The 26,158-nt window shown below is 34.0% G+C and overlaps 1 protein-coding gene across 2 annotated transcripts in view; it reads right to left on the bottom strand.

Annotated features, from left to right (window-relative positions):
• LOC126968481 (serine-enriched protein) overlaps positions 1–15,224 on the bottom strand; it is a 32,987-nt gene extending 17,763 nt beyond the window's left edge. For both annotated transcript variants that reach the window (XM_050813548.1, XM_050813549.1), the window contains exons 1-5: positions 15,140–15,224; positions 13,040–13,233; positions 5,841–5,976; positions 5,381–5,419; positions 3,182–3,299 (exon numbers count right to left, since the gene is read on the bottom strand). In XM_050813548.1, the coding sequence (XP_050669505.1) occupies positions 3,182–3,299; positions 5,381–5,419; positions 5,841–5,976; positions 13,040–13,233; positions 15,140–15,178 (526 nt within the window). In that variant the 5' untranslated portion in view covers positions 15,179–15,224. The remainder of the gene's footprint in view (positions 1–3,181; positions 3,300–5,380; positions 5,420–5,840; positions 5,977–13,039; positions 13,234–15,139) is intronic.
• Between the last annotated feature and the right edge of the window lie 10,934 nt (positions 15,225–26,158).

Here is a 26,158-nt window from a genome sequence, read left to right as displayed (position 1 = left end):
CAATCTAGGCGCCTCAGCAAATATCTCCGACGCGCTGCAGTATTGTTAGCCCAGTCATATTAGGGCTTTCACCTCGGAATGAAAGATAATAAGCTGCAAATTGGTATGAACCTTTGTTTTGTCATTCTAAATGTTGTCTCAAAAGTCACAATCGTTATCGTGTCCGCGTCTCAAGATATTCAAGGTCAAAGGTCACAAAAATCGGTTTTTCGCGAATATCTGGCTTCCTATCGGTTAAATGAGATTTGCATTTATTATAAAAGTTGTAGGCTATAAAATTCCCTACAACTTTTGTTTAAACTTTTTTTTCATACGACCAACCGTTTTGAAGGTAGAGCGCGAAGTGCACATCGTACAGTCATATACGGCCTAATGCAAGGTCAAGCGTGAGTTATGGTTATCAGTACGTTATAAAGTCAATTATTTACTTGGAAATTATAATTATTAAACAATGCCTATTATTTATGTACTAACTATTAATTATTTATATTTAATTAAAGTAAGTAACTTGATTATTTATATATAATTATTCATATTTAACTATTTAAGTATAAAATATTATTAATTCTGGATTATATATTTTAGTTTTATTTTAAGTTAAAATGATAGTAAGAGTACATATTTTACACATATTTTTATTTATTATTAAATACGGCATAATATACATTTATCAAAATGTGAGTTCAAATATACAAAGTATCTTTGTTGATTTTAATTGTAATGAAATTGGAAATGGAAGCTAATTATCTTCTTCTTCTTCGTCTTCTTCTTCTTCTTGTCGCTCAAAAATGTTCGATTCATTGTCATCATCCTCATTATCTGTCATGTTCATCTCCAAACCTTCCAGAATATCGGGATCATATGTATTTTCTTCATCGGGATTACTTGGATACAGTGAAGCGTTGAGGCAAGCTTGTCCTTTGCACTGGCCGCAAGCTAAAGAACATTGTAGCCCTGATTTTCTGCATCCACAGCGGGAACCACAACCATTTTTGCAATTGCAAAATATTACGTTTAGTAGTTCGGCTGGTGCTGGAGGTAATAACGTTCGTATGGGCTCCAGGATTTCATTTTCAAGCATCCAGCCCCATTCTTGAGGTTCTAAGTCCTTCCCTAACCACGTTTGAATCTGGTAGTAGACACGTTTTATGTGTTGATGAGCTGCTACACTTGTTGGTGGAAGTGTTGACAGTTGTACAGGTTTATTTAGTTTTGTAAATTTGATAGAATAAAAGGGCATAGGGTAGGGACAAGTATTTCCAGGTATATAAGTATTGAGAAATTTACGCGTTTTAAAGAAAAGATATATAATGTCGTGTTAACTTAAAATAAAACTAAAATATATAATCCAGAATTAATAATATTTTATACTTAAATAGTTAAATATGAATAATTATATATAAATAATCAAGTTACTTACTTTAATTAAATATAAATAATTAATAGTTAGTACATAAATAATAGGCATTGTTTAATAATTATAATTTCCCAGTAAATAATTGACTTTATAACGTACTGATAACCATAACTCACGCTTGACCTTGCATTAGGCCGTATATGACTGTACGATGTGCACTTCGCGCTCTACCTTCAAAACGGTTGGTCGTATGAAAAAAAAGTTTAAACAAAAGTTGTAGGGAATTTTATAGCCTACAACTTTTATAATAAATGCAAATCTCATTTAACCGATAGGAAGCCAGATATTCGCGAAAAACCGATTTTTGTGACCTTTGACCTTGAATATCTTGAGACGCGGACACGATAACGATTGTGACTTTTGAGACAACATTTAGAATGACAAAACAAAGGTTCATACCAATTTGCAGCTTATTATCTTTCATTCCGAGGTTGACCCCTTTTTTTACCTAATATGACTGGGCTATGTGGCATAATCTATATATATGTGGCAGGAATATGATAAAAACAGTAATTTGGTCATATCTCGGAAGATGTTAAAATAACAACATGGTTTTATCATTTCTCGAAACAAATCTAGTTATATGACCAAATGCAGTTGGTTCCGTGAAATAACAAAAAGACTTTTCTTTGGTATTTAAAAGTTTTATTTGGTTAGTCTTAGACATAATTTGGTAAGAATTTAGTATCGTGTCGCAGATGGAGGGGGGTGAAAGGGGAAGGAGGACGGAGGGAGATGTCCTCTGTCCCCTGGCTCACTCCCCCACTCCAATGAAAAGGTAACGAACATTCTATTGAAAATCAAATTAATGTAACCTAACCTCAAAACAGATAAAAGTTCCACTAAAGGTCAAGTAGAACCACGAAGGGGATCCTCTTCCACCTAACCTGTCCGTGTACGGGGTATGACTCAAGTCTGATGCTCGCTTCGCACGCTTTTACATCCTAAGTTCTTCTAGTCGCATCACTCACATATACATGCCGCAGGGAAATGATAATAACAGAGATTTGGTCAATTCCCTAAGTGATTTGATCAAATCACGGAGTATGTTTAAAGAATGAGTTGGCGAGTTGAATGTTTTTGGATGAATTCGTGGTTTTTACTTTAATAATATGGGCCCTACTTGACTTTTAGAGAAACTTTTGTCTGTTTTGAGGTTAGGATACATTAATTTGATTTACAAGAGACTGGTTTACAAGTGGTTACAAGAGACCTTTTCATGGGAGTGGGGGAGTAAGCCAGGGGACATAGGTAATTTTCCTCCCTCCCCCTTCCCCTCTCACCCCCCTCCACCTGCGACACCTTACTAAATTCTTACCAAATTATGTCTCAGTCTTACCAAATAAACTTTATAAATACCAAAGAAAATATTTTTTGTCATTTCACGGAATCAACTCTGGCATTTGGTCAAATCACTAGATTTGTTTAGAGAAATGATAAAATCGTGTTGTTTTTTTTACCGAGATTTGACCAAATCACTGTTTTTTTCCCTGAGACATATATATAATGAAAATGTTCATTGTTTGAGGCTCTTTAAAGCCTAAACCACTGATCGTATCGACATGAAAGTAACACCATTCGATGCGAAATTTATCCTAGATGGTTTATATCTACTTATTTTTTTATTGTATTTGTCATAAGATGAATAAAATTTAATTTATTTCCTTTTAAAAATCGCCCAGCGAAGCGAGCGGGAACGGCTAGTATTGTATATAGATAGATATACATAGTAAAATAGTATTGGCTGAAAAATAAAGTTCTTACCCAGTAATGTTCTTGGTTGAAGCGTAACGCATCCCGTATGAATATATTCAATGAGTTGTCGAAATACATCTGGCTCGAACTCTTCGATGATGAGTGTTTGATGTTGTTGAGAGGACGGCTGACACAAAAATAAAAATATATTAACAAATTGAGCTTTGTTTGTTCTGCTCACCTTAAAAAGTTGACGTAGGTACATTTAAATAAGTAAAAATAGGTAAAGTAAGTAAATATAAATAAAGATTTCAATATCTCTTGTTTTCATTTCCCTGCTTTTTTAATATTCAAACATACATTCTGAGATTTTTCAAAGATAGACTTTAACCCCCTTATTCATAATGCTCCGCTAACTTTAAACAGCCGCTAAGGAGTGTTTTTTCTCATTCTGACTTAGGTCAATAGAAGAAGACAGAGTGCGAATTAGCAATGCTTTAAGTTAGCAGACTTTTATGAATAAGGGGGTAAATAAATAATTCTTAAGAAATTTAGAAAATATTTTTTTTCGTGCAGGCCACATAATATGCATCATTGCCTTTTTTTTGGGCAAACTGCTATATTTTCATATAAATCTAATGTGTTTTGCTTACTTGGTTTACAATGCATACAAAAATATTTATTATTGTATTTGTTACACTGCTTAAAAAATTAATAAAAGAATAATTATCACGAAGCTGAACTTTTTGAAGTATGTATTTCTGTCCAAACGTACCTCAGTTACAATATTTATTACAGCAAGATTCTTAATCTAAGATAAAATGTATACGGCCAAGAGTTTTGAGAAAGAAGTCGGATATTAATAAAAAATTGAAAATAATGCGTGTTTTTAGCTTACAAGAAATAATTAACAGCAGACGTAAATAAAAGCAGCATTTAATACAATTTTGCACAGTAAAAGTTGAAGCATATATTGGAGTGCGTTTATCATACTCAGTTATTGAACGCAAATAAAGCAGTTCTATTTGATGGATTCCATATTTGTAACATATCAAGGTAACGTCACTCCATGGTTCACAGTCCGTTAACGTTAACATTCACAGAACACACGACCTATTTGAAGCTAAGGCCTGAGACATGGGGTTCATATCGTCTTTAGTTGAACGACAATACCTGAGGATACGCACATTTTTATAAAGCGCGGGGAAACACCTCGAAGAGAAGAACATAGTTTGGATATACGCGACATAAAGTTACTTGAAATCTGCATTATTAAGCATTTACCAGTGGGAGGCTCCTTTGCACAGAATGCCCGCTAGTTTATGGGTACCACAACGGCGCCTATTTCTACCGTGAAGCAGTAATATGTAAACATTACTGTGTTTCTGTCGGAATGGCGTCGTAGCTAGTGAAATTACTGGGCAAATGAGACTTAACATCTTATGTCTCAAGGTGACGAGCGCAATTGTAGTGCCGCTCAGTATTTTTGTAAGTAATCCTTAGCGGCACTGCATTGTAATGGGCAAGGCGTATCAATTACCATCAGCTGAACGTCCTGCTCGTCTAGTCCCTTATTTTCATAAAGAAAATTCAGATTGTGAGAATGATGTTTGTGTGGTGCGGTGTCTCAGGGATCAAGATAGAACAACTCTACGTGACACAAAGTGATCGAGTCGTTCAGACGAGTATGTAGAAAGGGGTAATTCGACATATTATGCGGTTTCGGCGATAAACTCAAAAAGTGTTGCACCGATTTTCATGCTATTTTCACCAATGGATAGCGTGGTTCTCGAGGAAGGTTTGAGTATATAATTTGTTAGGGTTTTCTATACTTATATATTAATGATATTTGTTGGAGGTGTTGGAAAAAAATAAGCCGTTCTGGGAGCTTTTAACGAAAACACTGAAGAAAACCAGGCAGAGTATATTATTATACTATACTTCATATTTTTGTCTATTGACAGAACAGCGTCTCTCGGGTCGGCTAGTATCGGTCGTTGTAGTAGTTATCGGTAGTAGTATACATATAACAGGCAAGGAGTCACGTTTTATTGATATGTTACAAAATATACGAATCCATTCTAACAGCGTAAAACGACACATGCGAGAACCAACAACCAATTACTGTACATAAAAATTGGAAATTCTATCAAATGTTTCGTATTCACAGACCTATCTACATTTGTGATGTGAACTGTAGTATAAAATATATAAACACTGATAAAAGTTTAGATTCAAAATAATTAACGACGACAATTTTGTTTTTACCTCTTGTATTGGTGCCAATTGTTGCGTGAATGTCGATCTCTGTAGTAAATATCAAATGTGTGTTAAAATGATAGTCTTGAAACTTGAAAATGCAATGATCAACGAATCATTGAAAATCTACCATTTCTGATACACTTTAATTAATCAAGCATGCATTGCAACTCAATTTTCAGTACTTATAATAATATTTATCTTTATAACAATATTATACGATATAATATAAGTACATTCCAAAACTCGTTTCTATAATAAATATAAAAAATATTAATACCATGAAATATACAAAAAAGTTAATATAGCTACTATGGTTCGACGAAGCGAAAGTAAATTTCATTTGAAGACGTACGCTCCGATGAAGTGGTGCGGAATTGAATCAACTGGAGGGTATGAAATCAATTACATGGTCTGGGTCTGATACAAAATTACTGAGGTATTACAAGTTAAATAGACTGTTGGATACCTGTTGGGCGGCGTTTTGAAGATTCAGTAGAGGTTCCGACGATCGCTTCAAGAACAACCTTAATTTGTTCTCTCGGGGCGCTGATTCTTTCTTCCGTTGTGGACTTGGAGCTTGATAGAGAATTTTTTGGAAGACCCTTAAAGGAACAAATTGTTTGTTAGCCCTATAAAATGAATTATTATGGGTGTGGGTTGTAAATTCAGTCCACTGTCTGGTTTTAAAAAATATTAAAAAAACAACCTACTTCAAAAAATTATACCAAAACAATAGATATAATATGCAGTAATAAGTATAACATAATTCTGTATTTTTATATAATCTAATTCTAGTTACGATAATAGTAATTTTTGGAAATCCTCCGCTCTCGCCTCGTCACGTCGCGCGTGCGACACAAGCACATCTAACCTATATCTATGTATGTACATACAAACCTACCTTGGCTGACACCAAGTCCAAAAGTAACAATACTTAAAACTAGAATAAGATTAATTAGTTTGTATTTAAAAACGCATTTTTTAAATACTTTTTAGTGCACATTATATCTTATTTTTATTTTTCGATTTTAAGTAAATCTGAAGTACACTGACTAATTTGTCTGAATGTGTATAGATCTACTAAATTTGGAATGCAGCAATGAAAGTAAGCATATTGCGATTTCATAACACACATTTTGAAATTCTGCCACAGATCGTACGTTTAGTGTAAGTCGTTAAAAAGCTCCATTGATCATCATATTCGACTACGATAATTATTTAATCATAACGACGTTACGGTAGGTGACTCAAATATCCGGATAGCGTAAAAAAGATTCGGCTGAAAATCGTTACTTTGTCATAGATGCCATCGCCAGAAGCTCACCATTAAACTATCCTTGAAGTACATTCTTTCCAATTTAAAAAAGAATAAGCGAAATCGGTTGGCGTGATATTGAGTTATTTGTCCATTTGTCGCACACATACTTAATGTAAATTTAAGGCTTTTATGGTTTTCTCATGTCAGATCTGGACCAAATTGCAATTTGACCACACGGGGAGCACCTTCAAACTAAAAACGAATCATCGAAATAGGTTCACCCAGTCTAAAGTTCTGAGGTAACAAACATAAAAAGACCGTTCCGAATGAACTGCACGTATTCTAGGGTTAGGTATCATCAAAATCATCTGGAAATTTGACAGTGCCATTATCAAGAAACATTATTGGAAGCACAATTAAACTATAGGCCCAACATCCCATCTAGTTTTTTTATGTGGAAATCATGAAAAGAGCGTTTCTTTTTTTTTTTTATATGAGAGGGGGCAAACGGGCAAGAGGCTCACGGGATGGGGAGAGGTGAGGCAACCGCCCATGGACATCCGCAACAACAGGTGTGTCATGAAATGCGTTGCCGGCCTTTAAGGTGGGAGTATGCTTTTTTCTTGAAGGTCCCTAAGTCGTATCTGTTCGGGAAGACCGCTGCCGGTAGTTGATTCTACAAAGTGGCTGTGCGAGGCAAGAAATTTCGAAGAAAACGCGCGGTTGTGGAATGCCAGACGTCTACGTGATGCGGATGGTACTTTGCACGTAATGTCCGATGGTGGAATTCGGCCGCTGGAATCAACCCGAACAGCTCCTCTGAGCACTCCCCGTGATAAATGCGGTAGAAGATGCAGAGAGAACCCACATCTCTACGCAATGCTAGAGAATCAAGCCGATCGGAGATCAAATCCTCTATTAAAGATTCTGAACCAGTTAGCTTATTGCCAACATTAAAACACCCAATGTTCTAATAACCATTACATCACCCAAAAGAGTGTTGTAATGTTGTACTGAATTTCATAACAACACTCCTATGTTTTTTTTTAATCCCTTCATGCGCAAAGAGTTTCAACATACAGCCACATTCTTATTGCTCGATGCGTGGTATCTATATGAATTTCAAAAAAAGAACATTTTCGTTTACGCGCGCTCCACACTCCCAGAACGTCGCGCGCCGTAAAAACTTTTAATTATTGCACTATACAAAATGTAAATTACTACTAAAATAAATAATTGTTTCATTAATAATTATTTTATTTGTATATAATCAGTAACGAATGATATTAGGTTACTACTAGGACTGGTGTTTTAATGTTAGCAGTAAGCTAACAGTAAGAACTGTTCCAGAATCTTTTAGAGGATTCCTATTCTGGGTGTAGATAAAGTCTTGTATGCAACTGTTGATAATTAGGTATTAAAACACTCATGTGATACTATTATCACACTCGGCTTCGCCTCGTGAGATAAATCCACATTCGTGTTTTAATACCCCTTATTACACAACAGTTGCATAAATAACTAATACTTTAGCTATACGGTACTTTACTTCAATAACCTTCAGAGTATTATATTCAATGTTAAACTGCTACGGAACAGTGCTTCCCTTGTTATTACGATTTTATGCTGCAGAAGATAACTTTTTGCAGTATTTATAAAAAACCTCTTAGACTAATTAATGGAATAACTGAACACATTTTGCTTAGAAAATTAATGCGTCTAGATAGTCTCTTGTTGTTAGATATCCGATAAAAACAGGCCAGGAATATTAGCTTCATCTAAGCTACATCTAATTGCTCTAAATAGAGGTTAGTTCTAAACATAATTCTTCTCGACGTTTTCACAGCTGTCATAGTCTTATCTAGACATATTAATAATCTAAGATATTTTGTATTCCCTCACAAAATATTCAAAATTACAGTATTTGAAAATGAATCCATCAAAAAGTCTGTGCGAAGCAAAAGTTGCTTTCGAATTGCGCGATTGTGGTGACCAGACATTATCGTAAATTTTAAATAAATAATTAAATTATTATTAAGACAAAAGCATAAAATGAGTAGGTACCAACTTTTAGATTTACGATTGGTCTCCGCTGCGCTCCAACTAGATACCGTACTACCTAAGAACAATAGCTTTTTTATTACGGCAACCAAATAGAACATCACTGACGGCATATATTAGATGCTTGTGTGCGTGACATCTTCTAACATACAAAATACTTACTGATGATATTTGATCGCAGTGTCTTTCTTATTTCTTGTAGTATTATTTTTACAAAGTTTTACTACGCAACCTGGCTTTTTAGTTTCAATTGCTCGAGACTGGCTCGAGTAAGCCCAATTTGGCGTTGTATTAGTTGCCGCAATTTGCGACTACGCCCGCGGAATCTAGTTGGAGCGCAGCGGAGATCAATTCTTAATGTAAGGTACCGTAATATTGAAATAAGGCAGTATTCGGACATAAAATGTAATAATATTGTAATCACAAACATTACAACTTAGATCCAATTCAATTAAACAACAAATTTATTTGTGAAACATTGAAAACATTGTACAATTAGCGAACAATCAAATTGTTGAGAATGTTTCATCAAAATGTCTAAAACATTTCTGAGGTGGAAGTTTTCACAGTAATGAGCAAAAATATTAAGAGAATTCTTTTGACGTTTTTGGTGGTCGTACCTAGAATGACTTTTATTATATTAACCGACTTCAAAAAAGGAGGAGGTTCTTAATTCGTCGGTATTTTTTTTGTTTTATTTTTTATTTTTTTATGTTTGTTACCTCAAAACTTTCGACTGTGTTAACCAATTTTGATAATTCTTTTTTTATTTGAAAGCTGGTGCTTCCCGAATGGTCCCATTGTAATTTGGTCCAGATCTGACAGTAGAATCATGAGAAAACCATAAAAGTCTTAAATTTTGCAATACATACTTATAGCAAAGTGGATAATAAATTTACGAATAACTCAATATCGCGCCAACCGATTTCGATGGTTCTTTTTTTATTGGAAAGCATATACTTTAAAAATAGTTTGGTGAGAGTTTGGTTAGGTTCTGATAACGGAATCCATGACAAAGTAACGGAACACTGTCTGTAATCAAATTGCAAAGTACTTACGTTAATTGCTGCATTGAAAAATTTAGTATATTTACACATATTTAGACAAATTGTTAGTTAGTGTACTTCAAATTCAGTAAAAATCATAAAATAAAAAAAAATTAACAAAAAAACAACCGCCTTCAAAAACACTATTCCAAAACAATAGATAGATACTCGTATAATATGCACTAAAAAGTATAAAAATAATTGCGTATTTTTATACAATCTAAATTATTAATCTTATTCTAGTTACGATTATTCTATTATTTGGAGTCGGTGTCATCCAAGATAGGTTTGTTACTACATACAGTTAGACAGGTGAGATGTGCTTGAGTCGTGAGGAGACGAGAGGTGAGAGCGGGTTGCGGCGGAAGGACACCGACTCCAAAAATAACAATAATCGTAACTAGAATAAGATTATTAATTTAGATTGTATAAAAATGCGCAATTATTTGGCATGAAATTATGGAAAGCAGAAGAATATTTTACATTTGTACGTTTTATATGACAACTCATATAGCCGAATGGTTAGTGACTGACTACTAAGCAAGAGCTCCCGGGTTCGAATCCCGGTGCAATCATTTATATGATGAATATGGATGTTTGTTTCCGAGTCATGGATGTTTATATGTATTTATGTATATTAAAGTAAGTATATTGTATTAAATATATCGTTGTCTCTTGTACCCATAGTACAGGCTATGCTTAGTTTGGGACAAGATAATTTATGTGTATCAATGTTATTTTTATTATTACTATTATTATTATATCTGCTACATAATATAAGTCATTCATTAACTTGTTGTTAGGTTTCATGTTAAGAAATAAAAAAACGTAACATTTTACTCTAAAAACGCATTGAAACCCGGTTCAAATTAAAATAGATTGAAGAAATAACACCAAAAATAAAGAAAAAATGTGTTTTTTTTGCGACATCTATACACATTAATAAAATTGGAGTGTCTGTTTGTAATATTAAAATAAGCGTTTTTTACTACATGTATATACACCAAAATATTTTTTTTTACAATTTTTGTCTGTCTGTCTGTCTGTTTGTTCCGGCCAATCTCTGAAATGGCTAGACCGATTTTGACGGGACATTTATTAACAGGAAGCTGATGTAATAAGGAGTAACAAAGACAACGTTTATTTTAGAAAACATCTTTTATTTTAGAAAAATAAAGTAATGTTTCAATATCCAAGAAACGGCCTCACTCTAAAAATAATTTATATTTCAAACAACGTTTGCCGGGTCAGCTAATACTTCATAAATTCACCTCTTAATATTATGGATTGTTTCATTCAAAGAGCTCATCATAATATGTTTTAAGTACTTATTAACTTCGTTTCAGTATTCAAATCATTTCAAAAGAATCTTTAGCAGTTATTATATAAAATAGTACTTTCATACAAAAGACTTTTAAAGTTTGAGAACTTCAGAAGTGACTGGAGTGACATTCAAGTGGGATATAGCTTCCGTTCTCAAATGGCAGACATATAAGAGCACTCGCATAGAATCGTTATTCTCAAAGCCTTTTAAGTTTGGTAAAAGCAATATGCACTCAAACCTAAAGGTTTTATTGTTAATACATGGAAAGAGTAAGAATGAAAATTATGAATGAACAAGAAAAGTAAATTCGGGTCACCATTGTTATTAATCGATTCCAAAAGAGGTTAGGGCATTTAAGCAATTTGTAATGTTTTTTTAAAGTGATAACCCTCACTTCTAGGATTATTACAAATAATTAATAAGTATTAATCATAGAAGTAAGAGTTATCACTTTAAAAAAACAGAACAAATTGTTTAGATTTACAAGAGCGACATCTCAAGTCAATTTCCTAATATACAAATATTAGGGTTGAGCAGGTTATCAACTGTAGATGAAGCCACAACCTGAATGTTGAACAAAGCATACAAGATTTTATGACGATACGTCACTAGAACGGTTAGCTCAGTTGGATAGAGCACTAGCACGGAACGCCAGAGGTCGTGGGTTCAAATTTTATTGAAATTCTTCACCAATCCTGAACTGATTTTAAAGAATATCTGAAGTTAAACATCACAAATATTGTTTTTAAGTTATACCACGTTGAAGGCTAGAAACATGGTAGAAATTTCATAATCTTTGCCTTAAGATATTTCTTGTTAACTTAAAGTAAATTTTGTAATGAGGCTACAAATGTTATAAGTAATGCTATAAAGTTTCTTGGCAGTATGAGAGTGTGCCTATGCCTCATTATAATTAATTGAGTTTTGTCTATTATCTTTGACACATAACTTCACTATCGGTAATATCCTACGAATCTTATAATCTAAGCTTCCCAAACTTCTACAATGCGTCAAGGATCTTTTGGCACGTGGCTGAATTCGGAACGAAATCCGACATCTTGGAAAAAATCAATTTAGGATTATAGTTAGGAATACTATACAAACGAATAGCTGTAGAACTTAGACTATATACATGTCTAGATGGACAGAGGGGCACGCGAGTTAACATTGAAAAATTCTGACGCCAACATTTTGCGCCAGGCTCCATTACCTCGCTGTGTGTGCACGAATTAATAAAAAACTAAAATGACCAGTTGCGCGATTAAAGTGTGCCCAAGACTATAGGGACTATCGATTAAAAAATGGAACAGTAATCTAACACCGGTAAGTATCCATTATTTCTATCATATCCACGGACTAGAAAAAAAAAGGACTCCGCGCCGTGATATTAGTAAGTGAAGCACCTTTATGCTAGTGTGTGTGCGGTTACGAGGTATACCAGTTACACGTTTTTTCCTCCCTTAAATATATATAAATCATATATCCACAAATAGTTTTACATTATTGTTTTTACACGTTTTCACAACGCACGACGGCATTTTTAAAATATTTTATTGCGACGCAAACTGATCTGTCACAGACGATGGCAAATCTCATAATGGCGGTCGATCGGCTTGTATTAGTGTATGTGTATGTGTGGGGCTATGTATTTACACGATTACCGGCTTGTTTTGGTGCCTCACTGTTATGTAAGGTGACACGGAGTTCTTATTTTTTTGTTCGTCCGTGATTATATCCTAAGAAATGAAACATCACATAAAATGTTTATTTCTAATGATTCTTTCCAGCCATTTTTTCAGTGTTGCAATTCAATCAAATTCAAAACTTCCCAAATCAGTACTAGTGGAATAGGACTATTGTTATTGTAAGATGGTAGATATATTTTTTTTAGAACGAAGTTCCTTTCGCACGATTTCGCACGATTCCGTTTTCTCTTCAATATCTAAGCCATCTTAATTTATTTGATCACAGCTCACCTGCTTCTAGATGCCAACACAGCTTTAACTGCGCAGACAGGTTCTCTTGTATCCCCGACGAGGAAGGTGACATCACAAAGCTCTGGCATCGAAGCAAGGAACTTCATGTCTTCAGCTAAGCCACTTTTATTCTCAAATGTGCTGAGATCTGGTTCGGCCTCCATGGCTGCTAACGCCCCGCTTCGCATTGACGCCTAGAAATACATACTAATTAGTGTTGCTAAACTCAAACTTCACAAACTCAACTTTATGTAATGAAATTGGATAATAAAAAGATGTTGTTGATTATATTAAACACGTGTAGGAAATAACCTGCTAAAGGGTTTTGTATTAAATGAAGATTTTTATGATTATAATAATAGTATTTTTGTGTCTTAGAATATTTTTTATGAAAGAGCTCTTGGTCATATTGAACATTTAGTTTAGTATCGTATTTCACAGCCTTAGGTAATTAATACGTTTAGATAGAGCCTCTTGCTGCTAGACAGCGCGCGTACACCTTCCTTAGAGGCCTGCAACGCTCTTCTGATTCCTCTGGTGTTGCAAGAGAATGTGGGCGGCGGTGATCACTTAACACCAGGTGACCCGTACGCTCGTTTGCCCTCCTATTTCATAAAAAAAAGGCTATAATCTTGTAAAAAACGGAGCCGAATAGCCGAAATCGACAACGTTTTAAGCAATTGTTTGCTTTCATATCAAGCCGGATTACACTTCGTCGCCCATCGCCACACTGTAATTACTACTATTTCAAACTTATTTCAAATCACCGCACGTTTCATACTAAGGTTGAACTTTTACAAATTTCGTTATTAACAATATATATTGTTTTCTTATGAAGTATTGTATGTATGCATTTGTTTAGATGAAACGAAGCACACCGGCCATCAGTAAGTATAAATATAGATAATATAACTATATTAAAAAGTTTCTGATTATATCTTAGGTAAACTCTCTTAAACATGCTAGTGTTTCCATTTATTAATCACTAGCTGTTACCCCCAACTTCGGCCATAATGATATATTACATTATTTTTTATAAATTAAGGGACGCGACGAGCAGTACGTTCAGCTGATGGTAATTGATTCGCCCCGCCCATTACAATGCAGTGCCGCTAAGAATTCTTGAAAAAACGATAAATTCTGATCGGCACTACAACTGTGCTCGTCACCTTGAGACATAAGATGTTAAGTCTCATTGGCCCAGTAATTTCACTAGCTACGGCGCCTATCAGACCGAAATATAGAATGCTTACACATTATTGCTTCACGGAAGAAATAGGCGCCGTTGTGGCACCCATAATCTAGCCGGCATCCTAATAAGGCATTTAAAACAATACCCTCAGTGTAAATACAACTAGTATATAATTTATATAGGTGTCAAAAACTATTCTTATTCACTAATATTTAGATTCCTTAAATTTAATATATATTTTTTTATAATCGCTTATAAAATTACCCAAATGCCCAAAAATTACCTTTATTTATCTACTGTGCTCAATAACTTTTATTTTGTATTAATTTACATTTACTTTTTTGACTTACTCATGTAAGGCATTGACTATTAATTGACATTTGAGTATTTTCGCTGCATCACTTTACATATTAAGTATATTATAATTGAAATGATTTGTAAAACGATGAGAATGTAAATGTTGATTTAAAAGAGTGGCAAAGAGTATCTTGCTAGTTCTTCTCATTAGCTCAATCCTTTACGAAGTAGCGGTAAATTCAATATATATTTTTTTTAAATTCATTTGTATCATTTCCGTGACCTACATGTATACTTTGATTTTGATATGATCTGGCGTAACTTAGTGACAAACATTCAAACATAAAAAAGTCGATGTTTATAATATTAGTATTAATGAAAAGTTTACATAAGATTTAAATCCTTATTATGTTTTTCTGATGCATAGATATGCTAGAAAAAGAATTTTATTGATTCTACTTTTTTTTAATATTTATATTTACAAAATCTGGTTAGTACTCATCATTAAATTATCATAAAATATATGTATTTTATAAAATAATACATCAATTTTTAAACTATTGTTTCACATTAATTTTTCCCAGTGCCTAAAATAAATATAATTTACTCACTTCATCCAGACTGAAGTGCCTTGTTTTAAGTAAATCCATTTTTATTCAATTTTTTTTTATTAATATCGTAAAGTACACGACCGCCACAGACAGCGCTCAAATCCGTACTGAATGCTAGGAGATAAATGGGAAATGAAAAGGACGCGTGACTTCACATAAAATGGATAATTTTTGGTCCAAGGCACAAAAAATGCGATATATTTTTTTGTACAATTGAGCATTTAGAATAATTTTTGAAGTATACCTAGTATAATAATTAATAAGACTGTTTAAGTAACGGTTGTAAAATTAAAAAAATATATCACACCACCACTTTGTTGTTTCGCGAACTTTTGCAATGTTTAATAATTCTATATCTCTCCTTAATTTCCAATCAGCCAACATCGTCATTTAAAACAAGATAATAATAAGCGGGCTTTTTATATTTCCCTACCTTCCTGTTTTTTAATTATGTATTTTGGTAAAATCGCATCAGTTTTTAACTTAAAATTGTGAAATTCAACATAGACGGCGCCGCTCGTTGTGAAAAACTTGATTGTCAGAGTAAATGAAAAAGAGAAGCGACAATTGCATTGCAATTATGATTCGTTTCAAGAGAACTAAAAATAAAATATAAATGTTTCATATTTTAAAGCTTTATATCTACATAGAATGTTTTAATATTTCAGTTTAGTGGGATTTGTCAGGGTCGTATTCCTTTTGTGATATATTATGACTCAGACCGAAATATAGTCATTGTTTGGCCAGATGACGCGAGATTGGCAAACTGCTCTTTTAATCACTTAAGAAAGAGCACAAAAAACTAAGAAAGACGGATAGATAGAACGGCTTTTGTCACAAAGTTCACAAAGAAGAAAAATCGCAGAAAACACGAATGAAGATTTTATTAAGTAATCTGAGCAGGGGAGAACTTAGAAACATGCAAGTAAACACAAACACGTATCATTTGGTTACTCATTCATATAAAAAAATGAGAACTTGATTACAAAATTAAGAGATTTTTTTAGTAAATTGAATAGGATAGGTCTTAAGGATATTCAATTTCTTTTTGTATAGCTATATTATACATCAATACAAAAATAATTGCTCCTACGTTGTACGTCAAAAAAAATTGCGTGTGTACAAAGTACACGTCATGTCAGAAGCTACACCTGCATTGTGTAGTCCTGGTACATATTGCTAGGATGACACATGATTTCAACCGTTATGAAAGACATTACTATCACCGCTACGATATTTATGTTCTCCGGGTGTCTACGTAGTAACACATCGTGCGCATGACGTCAGAATATATTAAGGTATACTCGCGTCATACATATGACAATCTCTTCTTCAACTATGATCGCCTGGTACCAAACCACTGTACAATGCTTCCTATCTCATTTTCTACCACGTTAACTCCTATGAATTTATGTGTCTATCTCTTTTTACTGTCGTCGCGTATTTTCGTATCATCGATTTTCATACAATAAAGATGCTAAAGAAGTTTTCACTTAAAAAAAAACAACAACACGTAGCGCTTTCGCTGGCGCCAGTAGCTTTACTTTTGCCAAAAGTAAAAGTACATACAAAAAGTATTTATTCGATTATACTAAGTAACTCAAAGATTGATTTTAAAAGTTAGAGTTGTGTACGTATCAACAAGTAATACATAACTGGCCGGGGGTTTCTGGGATTGTAACACTAACTAACAAGTTATAAATATACTCGTAGACCAATACTCCAGACTAATTGATAGTTATTTTTTATTATTCAATTTAAGAAACTAATAGCGTATTTGTCCTTAAATTTTGTTTGAAGCGCCAATGTATGTAAAGTAATACTACAGCCTGTCGAAAAATTCCTATTTACATTAAAACACAAATGCCTTGAGTTCATTCAGATTATAATTGTCCGAAAAATAGACCTGCTAAGAGTATTTCACAACACAGCTGTTTATGTAATGAAGTTAAAAGCAAAATACTTCATGCTTTTAAAAGGGACATCAATGTTTACGATGCATCCTTACACAATCAACGAATTCAAGCTCTAAAGGTGGATTCATCCAATATACGACAATTTATATTTTTAAGAGTCAATTCTTTATTACTTTTTATGGAATAATTAATATTATTTAAACACGACACATAAATTGCTTGCAGCACCTTACAAACAATTTTGTAAACATTGTAAAATACTCTATTTGGTTCAAAAGAGTGGCCGTTGAGTTTCTTGTATGCTCTTCTCACGAACTCAGAATAGCGGTAAATTCAGTAATTGAAAAGAAATGTTTGTAGTGATTATTCAAAAGCATTTAGTTAAAAACTAATTGAATAAAGTTTAATTTACAATGACAGGAATGAGCGGCCGTCCCCGGGTTGTTCGTGCGATGGTGGAATGGGGAATATCTTGAAAGATATTCTGAAAAAACCTGATAAGGACGCCACCTTTCGCCGGTTTCCCAAGCGGTCATCATATCAGAGATTGTCCTTCTTTTAGAGATTATTAATAATTTATTTATTTATTAAGGTTTACCGACAGTTTATGTGTACTGTACACATAAACTTATTTAGAATACATATACAAAACTTAAAAACTAAAGTGAACATCCAATTATGGGTAAACACAGCAAATTAGTACCCTAGTTGTAAACAGAGGTAGAAAAGAACATGTTATGGATAAGATATAATGATATACATATATAATATCTACATCGCTATTGCTTAAGGTTATTACAAGAAAAAGGAATATCTATAAATATATTCTGTTAAAATTTACAGATACAACAAGTATTTAAATATTAGTGTTCCATCTCATATTCGAAGCACGCTCTTTTAAACTTAATTAAACATATATTATGTAGTTCAACATCTATGTCGTTGAACCATGCGTTATGTTGACGGCATAGCCGAGGTAAAGGACTGTGGAATCCTACATTTGCTCGGTAAGTATCTATTGCAAAAGGCTGAAAGTTATTCACTCTTGCATTAGCACGAGGAACCTTGAAGTTAATTTTTTCCAGTAATTAAGGACATTCAATCAAATTATTAACTATTTTAATAAGAAAAACCTGATCGGTCATCTGAGTTCCAACGTCTACGCGAGAGAGTTGTCAATTCAAAAAAGAAAAAGCGCTCATTATATGATTGTAACTGATGTAGCTTGTTTTGATGGATACACATAAAAATCATGAACCTTTTTTCAATCTTCTCAAGTCTTTGCATATCATACTTTTAGTGAGGATTCCATACAGTTGAACAATATTCTAAATGGCTACGTACCAGAGACACATATAGTGTTTTTAAAGGAAGAGTATTTTTGAATTTCTTAGTATTTCTCCAAATGAAGCCAAGCATTCTAAAGGATTTATTTACAATTAGTTCAAGATGAGACTTAAAATTTAGTTATCTATCTAATATCCCGCCCAGATCTCTAATAAGCCATACTTCTTCGAGGTCAACTCCGTTTATACTATATTTAGTTTCCAATGGTATATATAGTTTCCTCGTAAATTTTATATGCTTACATTTATCGATGTTTAATGGTAACTTGTTTGCAGGTGACCAATGAGAAATTCTTGTTAAGTCCTCTTGCAAAAGGGAATCATTTACGTCATCAATTACTCTCGTATTCTTTAAATCATCGGCGAAAAGATAAAACTTAGAATTTTAGATTACCTTACCTAAATCATTTATAAAAAATAAAAAAAGTATAGGACCTAGGTGTGAGCCTTGAAGAACTCCTGATGTCACTTGAAAAGCATCCGACTGGTGCGCACATACTACCACTGTTTGGGATCTGGCAGACAAATAACAGGAAAACAAGACAAAAGTTTGCCATACAGGCAACATTTTACGAGTTTTGATATAATTAATCCGTGGTCGACTTTATCAAAGGCTTTACTCATATCTGTATATACTGTGTCAACTTGTAGCCCCATGTCGATTGCCTCAGATACATCTATTATATGACAAACAAGATTGGTAACGGTAGACATTTTAGGAGAACGCGGCTTTTTGGTCGTCTTTTGCGAACTTTTATCTTATATTACTCGGCATTAACTCTCTTCTGATCTTCAAGTGTAATTGTGCAGATGGGACCCGTAGCTGAGAAAAAAAAGCCATCATTTTTCTACCAACGTTTCTCATCTAAACCCGTGCTGCTGATTAATCAAAATTGGTTTAACGTGAGCCGTTAGAACGGAACAAACAACGGATTAAAATAACTTTCCAAACAGTGAGAGAATAGAAATTGGTCTATATGAACATATATCACTACTATAACTAGTACTTTTAAGAATTGGTACAACATTGGCTGATTTCCAAGCTACAGGGAATACCCCAAGATTTAGTGATGCGTTGAATATAATACTAAGATTAGATAGATAGATTCTTTGCACAGTTAATAATAAAAATTCCAGGTATCAGATCAGGGCCTGCGCCCTGGTTTTTTGTTTAATTTTTTAATTGCAACCGAAATGTGTTTTTCAGTTACTACTATATGGTTTAGCGTATTATTAGTTTCTCCCGTCATGGTAACCAGATCCGACACAGACACCTGAGTGCACCTGATACACAGAAGAGAAATGCGTTACAAATATCCTGTGGTACACCACCACCGAGAATTTTGCCGTATTGAAATGCATTTCCTGTGGTAAATTTGTTTTATTTTTTCGTTTTGATGCGATAAAAGACCAAAATGACTTTAAATTGTTTTTAAGAATTGATTCTTCTATTGTCCGGAGATATTTATTGTAACATGCATCAATCTGAATGTGACATCCCGCTCTGGCGATTCGAAACTCGTACTCATCCAGCCGATTTTTATATTTTTAAATCTTAAGCGATATTTCTCTTTTTCTTTAAGTAAAAGTACAAGTTGCCTCGTATACCAAATTGGATAATTCTGATTGTGTGATTTGCGTTTTTGGTGCATGTTTATTAATTATCTCTCTAATAATTAAGTAAAACTTATTTGTCATAGCATTTATATCAAACTCTTTTTGATATTTCAAAATCAATTTTACTCAATTCGGGATTGATGTCATCCTACTTTGCTAGATAAAAGTTGGTTCTGCTAACTGTAGATTTTTTAAGAAATTTTACCGGCAAATATATAGACGATATGGGTAAAGGATTGCCATTGTTAGGTGACACGTGTTATACGACGTAAATTTGCTGCTTATACCCTCCAATTTCTAGGTCTGCCGTATTAAGTTTATTTTCGGGATTCAACGTGTTATAATTCAAGCAGGCAGCCAGCAAAGTGTCACGCATACGCGGAGAGGGAAGTTTGACAATCACGTTCTTAGGTCGGTCAGACTGAGGGTTGGACTTGGCAACCCTAGTACACACAAGTTTCAGTTTCACCTTTTCAGTTAAAGGACATTTAACAACTTTTGTAAGTTGTATAACCGTTGATATAAGGTGTTCTCTTGGATATTCCGGCAGGCACTGAATCTCCACGTTTGAATCGCGAGATTGCTGCTTTATCACAGCCATTAGCAGCTGTTAAATAGCAGAATTCTATGAAAGTATCAATTACGTATTTCTAGGGAACCCTCCGTCACTTGGAAGAGCATCCGTCAACTACGGCATACTTACCATCTGAGCACGAACTTATCCTGACCGTATGATCAATGATCAAACTTCCTTTATTGTAGTTAGCTAGCACAAATCCGCATTATGAGACGGGACGTTATCGCGAACCCACTACACTCACTCTGAAGAAAGACCTGCGAATGGTCCGAAACAAGTCGGTACCCATAGCGATAAAACGTGAGTAAAACCGTGCATGGAAATATCAGCTCACGGCGACGCACCACACTTTTCCGTAACTGTTGCATGTAACGCTTGGTAAAGCTAAAAATGCAGGTGCCAGTTAGTGGCACCACTAGCCAGGGACACACAGTTATCCAGGATCCATTACACATGAAAATAATACGTCTCCAGCACACATTCCCACTGCACAGACCCTGTCCACTGTCCATCACGACATAAGCATCGCTGTGTCATGAGAATACTGCTCAAGGCCTCACGTGAAAACCTTCCCGTCTTCAAAATCACGCAACTTCAGCATGGTTGTAAATGCGTTCCCGGGCGTCAAATATCCCTGGTATCGTGTAGCAGACGTCCCAGAAAACAAGTCGAATGTTTGCGAAGGCGATCCCACCGCTGCTCTCGGAGATTTATTTGGATTTAAAATCGGGCGTCACAATGTTGGTATCCACCATGCTATTTAAGTCGATCAGTGCTCACAACCGGCGCGGGCGCTAGCTTGAAGACGACTGCGACTTCTCAATGAGCGCTCTACTGATGGACAATAATAACTAACTTCAATCACGTCACCGACAGTGACGTACACAGTGACAACTTCAAACACACTTTGAAAGATGACGTTCGCCATCAGTTAAGCCCAATACACAGAGTAGAATATAATCATACAGGCCATATTACTTTTATATTTTAATTCTCCGACATATATATATATATATATATATATCTTTATACATAAAGTACTACTTACGCAACGAAAATGGAATGAAGTCGAAAAGATTTTTTATGATTTTAAAAGTTCTCTCTCTCCGCAAGACTGTGCCGCTCGTCTTCAAAATACTTTTGGGAGAGAAGCACCTTGCTTGAGCACCGTGCGTCGATGGTTTGCTGAATTTGAGAGAATTCGGGTTTCTTTACATTAATTACATTACAATTTTTTTACATTACAATAATTTCGAGAAGGGCGGCCTTCAACTGCCGTCAACGAAAATAATGTGGCTTCTGTTAAGTGGCTACATGAAGAAAACCCGCGGACCACCTTTGAGACAATTTGAGGACTATTGGGGATTGGTATGAGCCGAATTCAAAAAATTTTACACGAAGAATTGAAAGTTCGGAAACTGCTGTCGTTGAGTCCCTCATCAACTGACAGCGGAGCAGAAGCAGGCTCGCGTGGAATGGTGCTCACATGCTGTTTATGACATTGTGACAGGAAACAAAACGTGGATTGATTGTTTTGAATCCGAAAAAAACAGCAATCTTGTGAATGGGTGTTTGATAATGAGAACAGGCCAATAAAAGTGAGGCAGGCGAGAAACGTTCGTAGAAAAATGATGGCATTTTTTTCTCAGCTACGGGTCCCATTTGCACAATTACACTTGAAGATCAGAAGAGTGTTAATGCCGAGTAATATAAGATAAAAGTTCGCGAAAGACGATCAAAAAGCCGCGTTCTCCTACACCTTGAGAACGATTCTTCACACACGGCCAACAAAACTAAGTAATTTTTAGCTTCCGAAAAAGTACAACTCGTCACCCATCCTGTACAAAGCCCCGACCTAGCATCCTGTATTTTCCCCAAAATCAAAGATTTGATGAGAGGTTCCACTTTTACTAATTCCGAAGAGGCAGTAATAGCGTTCAATCAGCACGTAGAAAACATGCATTCAAATCTGTGGTCCTCCTGTTTCAAAAAATGGTTTCAAAAAAATATTTTGGTTAACATTAATGTTGTTTTTTTAAGTTACGCAAAACTTTTAATGTGACCTAAGTATGTAGATTTTTATTGTAGATTACTTTAACTTACTTAATACTTTATTTATTAAAGGTTTTGTGGATAATGCAGCTACTGTACTCAATAACTTTAATTTTGTATTAATTTACATTTACTTTTTTGACTTACTCGTGTAAGGCATTGCCTATTTGACGTTTGAGTATTTTTATTGCATCACTTTATATATATTGTAATTGAAATGATTTGTAAAACGATGAAAATGTAAGTGTTGATTTAAAAGAGTATGAATTAGTTTCTTGCTACTTCTTCGCTCATTAGCTGTTGAGCTTTACGAAGTAGCGGTAAATTGAATAAGAAATTTTTTTTTTGACATTCATAAGTGTCATTTCCGTGACCTACATGAATAAAGTAATTTTCGCGCGTGTGATTTTTATTGTCATAAAGTACTACAACGATATACAGGCTGTCCCAAAGTTATCGGACATGAAGAGAAAGTACCTTAAATAGCGTTCATAGGGTATTCTACTGAAAGAAGACTTTATGTTATTGTCTAATAAATTACTTGCCTCGTCTGGGGCTCGAACCGACCTAAAAGTAAAAAAAACAACCTTACTTTTATGATGCCAATCGAAAGAATGGCCAAAAACTAATAACTCTTGTTAAGTAACATAGTATTTTAAAAGAAAGGAGCAACGTAAAATGTTTGACTCAAATTTCAAGAGAGTTGTTTATTGCCGACGACGACGTCAGAAAAGTAGAGATATTATCATTCCATAGATAGCATTGATTATTCGTAAATAACTTCATAATTAAAATCTTCTTCCGGCTGATGATAATGATGATGATATTACAAATACAAAAGAAATGAAAAAAAAAAAAATGAAATGAATGCAACTAAATTTTTGTTGATTGTTTGAAAACTGTATTATCACAGGCTCTAAAACTAAATTGAAATCAATGGGGACTATTACGCATTACAGACGAGATGCAAATGCAAAGGGAACTTATTTTAACAAAATCATCCACAAGCGTTATATGGGACAGAAGCAATGACCCGAAAACCTTACACTTAATGACTAAATATCGATTATGAGTTAAATGCGAAAGCGTTACAGAATACAATATAAGTTTGATATTTGAATATTGCATTGAGACACATAAATTTAATAACAGTTTTTCCGTAGTTAAGATGTTATGCCAATGAAGTTTCGCTTAAGCTGTGGCTTAATTATACGAATATAGATTCTTATTAGAATATAGATATCAAAATATAATTAATTTTATCATAATAATCAGCTTTATTCTCCGAAATCTAACTTTATCATATCACAGCTGAAGTAATATTTAATAAAACGGCGTATCTTCATTAAAATACAATATAATATCTACGAGCACCGTCTGCCAGCGAAAACGCCCACGCTGTCTGGAATAACGCCTACTGCATCAAAACAATATGTTGTACACAGAAACTTGCATTTATAAGTAAACAAAAACTTACCTGTTGATATTAACTAATTGACACTTTTGAATTTTAGCACTTGTATACTTGTAAGGTACACTATGAAGACGCGAATTAGAATACACAATCAAATTGAAATCCAAGAATTCAGATGAATTATTATGCCAATTGAATGGAAAGCAGTTAAGATTTTACTAGTTAATTTGAAGAAACTAATTTAAGAAGCATTATATCTAAGCGTAACGAGTTATATTTTATAGAAATGTATTCTTGTATACAAGACACACATGCACTTATACGCATGCGTTATGTTTCCGCGCATGCGTAAACTTATCATCAATATGTAATCGTTCACAGAAGGTCATTTTCAATGGACGATGGTGAAATATATGAATGAAATAAAGATGATCTCTACATCAATGATAAAGCTACCGGTAGGCTGTATAGCTTATGAAACTGATCGAACATATAAAATAACTACATCGTAATAACTTATCACTTCAACAAATATATATATGCTACCTTAAACGTCATTGCTTGTGACGGGGTTGTGGCGCGAGTCGTTCCATTTCATGAAATATGAAGCGATGGCTGGTCAATGCGTCATGCTTGTGAACGGACACTACTTATGGTCCTGTTATTAGGAACTCTGCTTCAAGTACTAAACATTGAAAGCTTATTAAACCTTATCACTATGCAATCGGAGAAACACAATAGATCTTTGTGACGACCCATATAGCCCAGTGTCGTGACCCTCCATACTGAGTTAGAAGGCCCGGGTTCGAATCCCGGTAGCTGCAAACATTTATAAGATGAATATGGATGTTTGTTTCCGAGTCTTGGATGTTTATATGTATTTATGTATGTTTAAGTAAGTCTATTGTATTAAATATATCATTGTCTTGTACCCAATAGTACAGGGTATGCCTAGTTTGGGGCAAGATAATTTGTGTAAGAGTGTGTCAATATTATTATTATTCTTATAGTTAAAAATTAAACAAAAATAAAAAATTTAACTTAAATAATTTCAACGTCTAGATAGAGTCTCTTGCTGTGAGAAAACCGATAAAAACAGGCCAGGAATATTAATTAAGTGTGCGTGACAAGCTACGTCTTACACTCGCGATTTGTATGACACCACGTGTTAGTGTGGGTGAATTACTCAAAATATAGGTTAGTTGTAAATTCTATTTTTTTCATAGTCTATATAGACGTATAAATGATCTAAGACAAAAATGTATTTCTAACGGTAGTTTTCGATAACCTATCTATCCTTAGTTTAACTTACGGATACATTGCTGTCATCGCTTAATGACAAAATCTTATCTATCCATAGTTTTGTCCAATATAATTATAGTCCAATACTATCTGTCATATATAGGTTATTGAAATGTAAGTAAGCGTAAAAGGATAGATTTGTCTACCTCTAGTAAGTTAAACTTGATATATGGATAGATAGATTATTGAAAACGGCCGCTAAATTATCAACTACCGTTCCTTGTTAGTAGTACGCATAGATAATACACAGAGGAATAGGGAACATAGAATGGTCCACCAACTCTGGACCTTCTATATTAAGGAAAGGAAGTACAGAACTACAAAAGGTATCTGAGCTCTTTATAGAACAAATAAATGTTTCAGGACTCAAACAACAAGCCTTACTTGCAATCATAGTAATAATATATTAGATTTAATATTCAGTATTTTTTTCTTAAGTGTTACTAAATCTAACACATCTTTAGTGAATGTAGATAAATATCATCCATGTTTAGAAATCGACGCATCCGAACTGATGCTATGCAATTTTCCGAAAACACATCCTGAAAAACATAATTTTTTCCGGGCTAACTATGACGAAATTAACAAAGCTTTAATCAAAATCAATTGGCATCTGGTTCTTAGAGGTGTAAATATTGACGATATTGTTAAAACATTTTATACAACATTGTTTAAAATAATAGAAGAATTTGTGCCAAAAAGTAAAAAAAAATTGCAGAAATATCCTCTTTGGTATTCAAAATCACTCATTCAAATAATAAAAGATAAAAAGAAGGCTCATTAACCTGTGGGAAT

The sequence above is a fragment of the Leptidea sinapis genome, chromosome 15 (genome assembly GCF_905404315.1).
Source record: "Leptidea sinapis chromosome 15, ilLepSina1.1, whole genome shotgun sequence".
NCBI lineage: Eukaryota > Metazoa > Arthropoda > Insecta > Lepidoptera > Pieridae > Leptidea > Leptidea sinapis.
This window is presented reverse-complemented; position numbering and strand designations above follow the sequence as displayed.